General features: G+C 47.3%; 1 protein-coding gene across 4 annotated transcripts in view; it reads left to right on the top strand.

Moving 5' to 3' along the window:
- Positions 1-3,413: 3,413 nt before the first annotated feature.
- The window catches only part of AATF (apoptosis antagonizing transcription factor), a 99,420-nt gene continuing 92,635 nt past the window's right edge, over positions 3,414-10,198 (top strand). For 3 of the 4 annotated variants that reach the window (XM_070044453.1, XM_030881881.3, XM_060290415.2), the window contains exons 1-4: positions 3,414-3,645; positions 4,659-4,850; positions 7,283-7,708; positions 8,166-8,303. In XM_070044453.1, the coding sequence (XP_069900554.1) occupies positions 3,555-3,645; positions 4,659-4,850; positions 7,283-7,708; positions 8,166-8,303 (847 nt within the window). In that variant the 5' untranslated portion in view covers positions 3,414-3,554. Of the gene's footprint in view, positions 3,646-3,935; positions 4,148-4,658; positions 4,851-7,282; positions 7,709-8,165; positions 8,304-10,198 lie in introns of those variants that run through there. The other variant, XM_060290416.2, reaches the window with a different exon arrangement.

Here is a 10,198-nt window from a genome sequence, read left to right as displayed (position 1 = left end):
CAATTTCCAGTGTTGTTTTTATATTTTGTTAAGACACAACCAAGTGTATCTTTCTTGCTAAGAAGGGTTTAAAATAAATATTTCCCTGCATCCACATGACAGCTTATTCAATGGGGAGGACTATCGGGGTGGAATGTGACAGTGTTCTTTCAGAAATCCAAATTTATGAAATACTGGGGAGACTTTTGAAACTCCTAGCCTCTGCATGCAGCACATTTACCTGCTTTGTATGCAGATCGCCTTGTTTTTGCCCTTTTAGCATTTATATACATTAAATCATAGCCAACTTATTCATTATAGCCAGCCTCCTTTAAAGACATTCATTTAACTGAACGTATGCTCATTGGGAAGCCACATTTTCCTATCAAGGCTGCTGAATTATTTAGCAGCCTTATTGTGGAATCCGGTACTTGATAAGCATTTTAGAGTTGGTTGCTCGGTGTGGACGCAGTTTTTCTCTCTGACTTCTCTCTGGCAGCAGCTCGGTCTTTCCCCTTGGAAGCTGTGTCCAGAGCCCTAACGAATCCCTGGACAGGTGGCAAACTTCAGCAGTCAAATGTGGAGTCGCCCGAGGCGGGGAGGTCTAGGGATGTCAGGGACTGTTCTTGTTCCCATCAGAGCTGTGCTGCCCACCTCTGGCCCTGAGGTACCGAGGAGCGCTGCACCATCGCACTGCGCCTGGGCGCTCCCCGGAGAGGCGTGCGGGTGGGAGGGGAGCGCCCAGGCGGTCCCCTCCGACCCCCAACGCAGTCTCCTCTCCTGCCTGGGCTTGGCCACCTGGTTTCTCCCCGCAGCCATCTCAAAGCTGCCACCTCTGTGCCTCTAGCCACCTGCCCTCAGGGTTCCAGCGACTGGGAGCTGCCATCTGCCCTGGACGAGGGAGGCATAGCTCACCCACCTCTCTTTTCCAGGATGGGGTAAAGTGGGAACTGCTTTAGGGCTAGACAAGGTGGGGGAGGGCGATGCGTGGAGAGCCAGGACAGGCATTGGAAAGGGCCTGGGACCCTTGATAGTATGTGAGAAGAGAGAAAGGTAAGAACATGGTTTCCCTAAACTCTTGAAACTCCTGGTCACCTGAACAGACAGGAGATTGGGACAATGGGGGGGGTGGTATCCAATGTCACCCCTGCCTATCCTCTGCTCTTCCTACATCTGTGTGCCACTTTGCAGCCCTTAGGCAGAGGGACCATGAACTGGGAGACCTTCTGACCTTCTCTGGAGAGGACTGTTCTTTTCGGAGCATGCTCGCATTTATTCCCATCCCCCTCCTCATCTCATCTGCTCACATCACAAGGGCAGTCAGGGTTTACATTTCTTCTAAGAGGTAGAGTTTTTGAAATAGCCCCTCCCATAGTCCACCGTCCATCTCCACTCCCACTCCCATCAGGAAAACCCTCCTCCCTTCTCAAGAAACTAGAATCAAGTAGGGAGGACCCCCCAGAGAGGGGATTTAGGAGGTTGCTGCCTCCTGCCTCCACATCTCTGAGCTGCATCTTAAGTCCTAGAACTCTTTCTTCTTTCCTCCACTCCTGGAGGCCCCTCCCTACTCTTAGGATGGGGTGAGAAAGCCAGGGAAGCATTTTGGGGGCCCTGGGTTGTGTGCAACAGCAGTAGAGTGGTCTTGATTTCTTCCTCAAAAGGCTTCCCAAGTCAGTAGGTGCCTGGACAGAGACAGAAGAGTAGGGAAGCAGGCATTTTCTGCCCAGAATTATCCAGCAGTGTCCTGTTTGCATGACAGCTAGAGGTGCTCTCTGCCTTGCCTCACCTCCCGGCTCCTTTTCTCCCCTTTCTTTACCCCAAGGCTAGGTTCCTAAGCCTTATTAGTGTCCCAAATAGGAAGGGAAGAGGACCGGGGGAGGTAGTTTCCTAAATGTGGGGTGAGGGAAACATTTTTGTCCTTCAAAGCCCGGGGCCATGCCTGTCCCAGTCCGTGGAGCCTGCTTTTACTCTGGAGGCCCCAGACGGCAGGCACCAGACTGCAATTACAGGGGATATGGTTTGTTTCGTTTTGTTTTTGTTTTAAAGCTGTTTTCGACTGAATTCTATTGCAGGTGGTAAAAAGCAGTTTTCTTTGCCTCAGTGCCTTGCCTACGGTGCCACCATCCTAGCTGGAGTGCTTTCCCTTCCCAGTGTCTGTGGGCATCTACCCTGAGGGCTTCCTGCCGCCACCTAGGAAGGGGACATGGAACAAGTGGTCTCTTGTTGCTCTTGACGCTGGGGACGCGTATGGAGACTAGGGAATTCAGGGACCCTCATGTCCCTTGGGTTCCACAGGAGACACTGGAGAACTGAGGGTTCCCCAGGCTGTTCAACTGTGGTAACCAACTGGCCTGGGCTGTTCCCAGGAAGGGCACAGGGCACCCCTGACCCTGTTTCCTGGATCCATTTGAGGCAGTGTCCGTTTAGGGGCTTCTAGGTCTTTACAGGTGACCTCAAACAGATACTGGAAGGATAGACCACTTTCTGCTCCCCTGATCATCCCTTTTTGCAGTTTCTGTTCACATGTTTGTCTGCCCCCCTAGGCTGATCACTGCCAGAAGAGAATCTAACTTACTCATCTTTGTATCTCATTTAGCAGTGCCTGCCACATAGCGGGTAGTCAGGGAATGCTTGATGAAGGAAAGAGCATATAAAGGGATTGTATTTTTCTATGTGCCTGGGTGCAGTTAAATTGATCCTATTGGGTCTTTATATTTTGAGTCTACCTGTGCCCCTCTAACTGCAGACCTGAGTTTTCCCGCATTTGTGCACTACTTTCAAGTGTCTGAGTATGCCCTCATCCTTGAACAGCAAGGATATCAATACCGATGGGTGTGCAGTAGAGTAATCCCCACTCCACCTCTTTTCCCTGCACAGACAAAGCTACTTGCAGAAGCTACAGAATCGATCTTTATTTACGCACAGCTATAGCGCTTGCTAATTCCTATTAATAAAAATGCCAGCAGTGCACCACACACTTACACATGCCCATCCCTCAGGCACGATTTCCAAATCGTGGCCATCGCGGGGCCAGAGGCATGCGCCCGGCCCCAGCCTCCTCCAAATTGTGAAATGCCAAACCTTCTTTTGGTCCCAGTCTGTGCGTGCCCTAAAGCACACGTAAGCTTCGAGACGCTTACCCTTTACTCCTCCTCCTTCCCAAATCAGCCACCACGGGTCACGGTTACACTACACTTTATTTCTAAGCAAATCTCGGACAAATCTTGTGACATACTTTATACAAGAGGACACAAGCTGCACGCAAGGATGTCTCGGTTCCGGGCCAGCGGCGATGCCGTGCCCTTGCGCGCTCCCGCGCTGCCCAACACACCCCCTCGGCGCACGCGCACGCGCACACGCGACAGCCTTCCGGGCGCTTCCGCCTTCATCTTAGCAACGCACGTAGGGACGCAAGCCCCGCCCCCTCCCGGGAGCCTACCGGAAGTTGCCGGCCGGGAGCAGGGTGCACGGCTTCGGGCGTCCCTGGATGTGTTGGGGCGCAGTCTCTGGGCGAGAGGACTCGGAAGGGGGAGAGCGACATTCAGAAGCGCGGCGCAGGGCGAGACCTGGTGACCATGGCGGGGCCGCAGTCTTTAGCGCTGCAGCTGGAACAGTTGTTGAACCCGCGACCGCGCGAGGCGGATCCTGAGGCCGACCCGGAGGAGGGTGAGGCCTGTTGGGGGCAAGGCCACGTGCGGAGCCGTGGGCCGGGCCCAGTGCGGACCCGGGCGGTTTGTGAGGGGCCGGCAGCTGGGCCTCGCCGCCTAGCCTACTCTCCTTCCCCTTGCGCAGAGGAAAATTGCTTCCCGGGAGGGTGGCCCCCGGGGCAGGGGAGGAGGGCTTCGGAATCCTTCGGACGCGCGTTCTAGATTTGGTGCTCGGGTGGGCGGAGCGTCCGGAGGACTCAGGCTTGGGTTAACTGTTGATCCAGTGCTGTTGCGGGCAGCCAGAGTCTGGTAGCAGGTTGGAGGTTATCTTTCAGGATGCCCTTACTGGCATTGCGTTAGAAATGAGAAGAAAAATTCTCATCTTTTTTTTAAAAAAACTCCGCCTGTCCCTGAGAACCTGCTTGGAGGATGAAGGAAGAAGTAGGCTTCCATGGTGCCGTTTCAGCCTTTTCAGGCTTCAGCACACTTGCTTAGCGGCTGACGAATGATATTTCTGATCTGTAAGCTGATGTTCAAGGTCTAGTTGGGAGTAATCCTCCTTTAGGCTTGAGTCAGAGAAGTGTGAGGAAGGGAGAATACAGAGGGATAAATGTGAGTGTTGGACCGTTTCTTAGGAATAATTAGTTGAGGGAACTGGGGCTGTTTAGCCAGGATACGCAAAAAAAAAAAAAAAAAAAAACTCCCTGAGGGATGGGCTGGAGTGGGATAGAACATGATGATGGCTGACTTAAAATATTTGAGCTGACTGTCACACATGGAAGAGGGATTAGACTAGTTTTCTATGATCCAAGGCATGGAAATATATCCTTCTAGTAGATGCAGAGAGTCAGCTTTCTGTAGCAGCAAGGTAGCAAGTGGTCTGCCTTGGGAGGTGATGAGGTCCCTGTTCTTGGAAGTTGGTGGGGATTTTGTAGAGGACGTTCAAGCGTGAATTTAAAGGGCTGAACAGGGTTACCATTAAAGTATGTTCTAACCAGGAGATTCTGATTACTTTTCCCCCTCCCCCGACAGCCACTGCTGCCAAAGTGATTGACAGGTTTGATGAAGGGGAAGATGGGGAAGATGATTTCCTGGCGGTGGGTAGCATTAGAAAGCTGGCATCAGCCTCCCTCTTGGACACAGACAAGAGGTATTCTGGCAAGACCACCTCTAGAAGAGCTTGGAAGGCAGACCATTGGAAGCAGACTCTGCCAGGTTCATCTGGTGAGTAGACGTATTTCCATGGTACTCTTTCTTTCCTGATTTTTTGGGGTAAAATTTTTTTTTTTTTTTTGATGCTCTCTGCAGAACTAGTCCGGATGCCCCACTTACTGTCTTAGGAGAAACCACTGATTTGACATTAGAAAGGGCCCTTTGAAGTACTGAATTTCACTTGGTAAGGAATCTGAAGTCTGGAGCTATTAAGTAGCTGTACTCCTAATGTTTGCACTAATGGCTCACCCTAAAATGGAGTGAGAGAAAAGGCCTTGCATATTTGGATTTTGGAGAGGGCTATGTGTTGAAAAAGCATTGTGTCTGATGAGCACGCTACTCATGGATTTTGACCCTTTTCCTTTGGTTTGTCAAGCCTTGCATCGAGTCACTGGATAATATTAATTTGTGACACTCATTTTTTTGCCACTGTAGAAATTTCATAGTCTTTCCCTGTTCCCTGCAACAGTTAGGAGGATGTGAGCTTATAGTTCTAAAGATTGTGAGTTTCTCAGAGTGGAAGAAGGGGCGGGGTATGGTGATTATTGAGTGGATGCTATTTGCTTTCCTTTAGAGAGGTCAGAGGGACCATGTTGAGAATCCACAGATAATATAAAAGAAACAATCACTCATGCTGTGATATCCATGGTTTAGTCCCTGATACAGTCCTTGGGGCTCCCAGATGATAAGCTCATTTCATATTCTTTGCTTAGAGAATGATAAACAGACCAGTCCTGGGACCAGTATAATATTTATTGAGCTCTCACCATGTGTCAGGCACTATGGTAAGTCCTTTAAATTCTAAGAGCCTGGTACATAGTAAGTCCTCAGAAAATGTTAACCACCATATCATTACATGTATTATCTCATTTAATCCTCCCAACAGCCCTGTGAGGTTGGTACTGTTTATCCCCATTTTACAGATAAGGAAATTGAGGGGCACATTGGTTAAGTAACTTGCTCAAGGTCATATATCAAGTAAGTGCAGGCTGGAACTCAAATAAGGCAGTCTGACTCTAAGATCTATACTTTAAACTACTACTCTGTGAATATTTCTTTATCTGAGAAATGGCATACATTTAAAGAACTTAAAGGATTATTTCTCTTTACTATTTGACACTTAGTTTCTGTATATATGTTTTTGACAGCCTTCTCTGTCTTGAGTTTATATATTGTTACTTAAAGAAGTACTTAAGAGATCATGTTTTCATAAAAATCTTTATTTTATGAAGAAAGTTGTTGGTAACAGGTCCCTGTATGATTATGCTTCCTGTGTTCTACCATGAAAGAGATTGGATAATCACTAAAGACCTGTAAGTGCCAGGATACCCCAAGCATAAGTAAAATCAGGAGCCATAACTAATATTCCATTTACTGAAGGATCAAGTTCAGACTCCTCCCCGTGGAAGACAAGACCCCTCCTGATTTGGTCCCTGAGCAACTCTCTGGCCTCATATCCCAGCATTCTGTACCCCAGTGCACTTTTGTGTGCTGGACCTTTGCATCTGCTGCTTTTCCTTTCCTTCCCTCTTTTCTGTCTGATGACCTGTTACTTATGCTTAATAAGTAAAACTATAATGTGTCCTTCACATGAAGCCATCTCTCACCCTTCTCTATACACTGTACTAATGCTTTTGTAATGTAGTTATTGGTTATGCATATCCACCACTCCTAGCAGACTGTGAACCCGCCCCCACAGATATTACATTCTGTTTGTCAGTCTCTAGTTTTTATCCATGGCTGGTTCATAATAGGTACTTAATAAGTGTTTAATAGGCATCACTAGGGTGACAGAGATTGTGCATTTGGGACAGTTAGTGATAAACTCTGTTTTTTCAGATGCAGGTTTGGAGAAACCAGTAATTCCCTCACACCAGATGAAATTTGACCATTTTTCAAGGTCCAGGTCAAAGGCTGCCTTTTTCTTATAACCTTGCTTAAATTCACTTGCTCCACAGCTAAAATCTCTTCCTTCTCTTGATTACCAAAACTTTGTCAAAGTGCTTTTAATTCTTCTCTGTATTATAGTTTTTATGGGTCTGTCTTTCCCACTAGAGCCTTTCAGTAGGATAGGACCCATGTTTTTTTTTTGTTTGTTTGTTTTTGTTTGTTTATTTTTTTTTGGCCGCGCTGTGTGGCACTCAGGATCTTAGTTCCCCAACCAGGGATCGAACCCGAGCCCCCTCCATTGGAAGCGCGGAGTCTTAACCACTGGACCGCCAGGGAAATCCCATAGGACCGATGTTTTATTCATTTTTGTTTCTCCCTTAGCATTTTAGAGATAGTAGATGTGTAATAAATATTTATTGAGTTGCATTGAATACGGTAATACTTTTTTTTTTGGATAGGTGTCATGATACTTTAGTTAAAATGAAAGATATGGCCTAGTGTTTGTTTTAAGGTAACTTTTTTTTCTTTTTTTCCTTCTTCCCTCCCTTGTTTAGATAAAGAAATATCTGATGAGGAAGGGTCTGGAGATGGAGATTCAGAGGGTCTGGGCCTGGAGGAATCCGGTGAGGATGCCATGAGTGCTGAGGAACTGGAGTGTGCTGATGGTGACAGTAGCCTGGCCTGGAAAAAGAGGAGCAGAAGCCACTCCAGGAAGGCGTCGGGCTTCAGTGTCCAGAGCATCAGTGACTTTGAAAAGTTTACCGAGGGAATGGTTGACCTCGGTAGCAGTGAGGACGAGGAAGACGAAGAGCAGGAGAGTGGTATGGAGGAAGGGGGTGGTGAGGAAGACTTTGAAGGTGAGAGTGAGGAAGACAAGGCCGAAGACAGGACCAGTGAGGACGACGGGGTGGTGATGACCTTCTCCGAGGTCAAAGTTTCCGAGGAAGTGGAGAAAGGCCAAGCTGTGAAGAACCAGATAGGTTTGTACACGGCTTGCTGTTTGCTTGTTTTGAGTGTCCACATTTGATCTCCTTTTTGTTTGTTTGTGGCTGTTTGCTGTCTCCTGTGTCCTTCCAATTAGTTGGTGACGTGCCCCACTTACCTAGAGGCCCAAAGCGCTGTTCCCCTGTGCTTGGCCTGCTGTTGCTTCACTCAGCTGCTTTGCTGGTTCTGCTCTAGTACTTCTGGCAGCTGTGGAAGGTTGAAGGGAAGGGCGGCGTCTCCTCTTGTTGGGCTGTAGCATTCTCTCTCTCATGTAGCAAGTCAATTTGCGTCCAGACACCGGATTTATTTCCTGTAATAAATAGAGTGTTTCCATGGCATGAAGCTGATAAAGGCATGCTGCTTAGGGACTGCTTTGATTTCCAGTCCCTCCCCCTCTCCCTGCCCCAGGAAGATTTTATTAACTGAGGAATGGAATTCTTTTTTCTTTCTCAGCACTGTGGGACCAGCTCTTGGAAGGAAGGATAAAGCTACAAAAAGCTCTGCTGACCACCAATCAGCTTCCTCAACCAGATGTTTTCCCTATTTTCAAGGACAAAGGTGGCCCAGAATTTGCCAGCGCCTTGAAAAACAGTAAGAATACTTATCGCATATTGGGATGCTTAGAACCACTGGGGTTCATTGGGATATACTGGGATTGTATTCACAGCACCACAGAGTTGAGAAGACTTGGCTTTAGTCATAATATGGTATAAAATGGCGATTTTTAACTTAAAAAAAAATCGCAGTATAACCCTCTTATCAAATGAAGGCAACTTTGATCGAAACAGGTTGGGTGCTTGAGTCATGCCTGTTCCTCTTTTTTCCAGCCCTGCTCTCACTTTCCCCTCCCCCTCCTCTTGGCTTTCTGAGCTACTGCTTTAGTGCTCAGGGAAAAACTGCTGGCATAGAAGGAAAGGGAGACAGTGAATGACTAACCTCAGTTCGTTTAACTTGTATATCACGTGCTTAAAGGATGCCTTTCTTTGTTGGGTGGTTTCTAGAACAAAATGCTGAGATGACCTTACTCCTTTCTTCCTTTGGGTTACAGAGGGTGATGAAGGATGGTGACCGCAGAGGGAGGAAAAAGTTGTGAAAGAGAATTGCTGGGCTGTAAAGTCCAAGAATTTTAGAAGAGCAAAGGAATTTAGCAATTATTTGGCTCCCAACTCCCTCATTTTACAGAGGAGAGAGCCAAAGCCCAAAGAGAGTGAGTCGCCCAAAGTTAGAGAGCTCGATCATGCACGGCAGAGACAGCCTCCCCCAGCTTTTCTGCCTTACGATCTAGGGGCTGCCTCCTGGGTGCCCAGTGGCACCAGAGGACTGGGGCCGAGGAGAGAGATGCGGGGTGAGTGCACAGAGGCTGGAATCTCCATCCCTTACTTGCACGCTGAGACTTAGTGTTGTCATTTGCTCTTTCAAACTTGTTTTTGTAATATCGTGGAGTTGGCCTGAGAAAGGGGCCTGAGGAGGACATCAGTCTGATTTGGCTCTGCCTCTTGGTTAGAATCACCTTAAACCACTTAAGATAAATGGGTAGGATTTCTAGGGTAAGGAATTGTGTGAACCTTTCTTGACGGGGACTGCTTGGTTTAATTAGGAATTACTTCCCAAGGGCCGGTCTTTAGATTGTGTGTCTTGACACACTTGAAGTCAGGAACCCTGCAGTTACTGTGAGCGTGGGTCTTTTGTAGCCCCTCCTCCAGCTCTTCCCCGCTTCCTCCCTCAAATAAATGGTAGCTTGGTGGTTTTCAGCATTTTTGAGATTTTGGGGGCACTTCTCTGCTATTTTTAACGCCCTAGTGCCCTGATTTCCGGTATGCCTTTGGAATGAGACCTAGACCAAGACTACTCTAGATTAAATGTCTTAAATGTTTCACAATAAGGCCTTTTCCACTTTGTTACTCATTACTCTTCTTGCTTGAGCCAACCCTGTCCCCGCTTTTTTGGGGGTTCATCTCAAAATGTAGATATTTTAAGGTTTTATCAGTGCTCGGTATAAGGGACGCATTCTTACTCTTGGATACAGTTTAGTTATTTAGCTGTTTTAATGTTATTTAACTTTTATTTTGCAACAGTTCCGATCATTTTAAACACTTAAAAAAGAAACATTTTTATTTTATTTTATTTTTTTGACCGTGCCACGTGGCATGTGGGATCTTAGTTCTCCCACCGGGGATCTAACCCACGTGTCCTGCATTGGGAGCGCTGTGCCTTAACCACTGGACCGCCAGGGAATTCCCCCATCTCTTTTTGTACTTAACCAATTGCCTCTTTGCCTCGTTGATGAATTCCAGTTAATCTGACAGATGTCTCCTAATCTGACTAGGTGGGTTGCAGCGGAAGAGGGAGAAGAAAGGAATGTTTATTTGGTATCACATATTCTAAGGTGGGAGGGTGGAGAGTTTTCTTTTTTTTGAGATTTTTATTGGAGTATAGTTCATTTACAATGTTGTGTTAGTTTCAGGTGTACAGCAAAGTGAATCAGT

Source organism: Globicephala melas, chromosome 20 (genome assembly GCF_963455315.2).
Source record: "Globicephala melas chromosome 20, mGloMel1.2, whole genome shotgun sequence".
In the NCBI taxonomy this organism is placed as follows: domain Eukaryota; kingdom Metazoa; phylum Chordata; class Mammalia; order Artiodactyla; family Delphinidae; genus Globicephala; species Globicephala melas.
The sequence above is the reverse complement of the archived record's forward strand: the minus strand, read 5'-3'. Positions and strand labels throughout refer to the sequence as shown.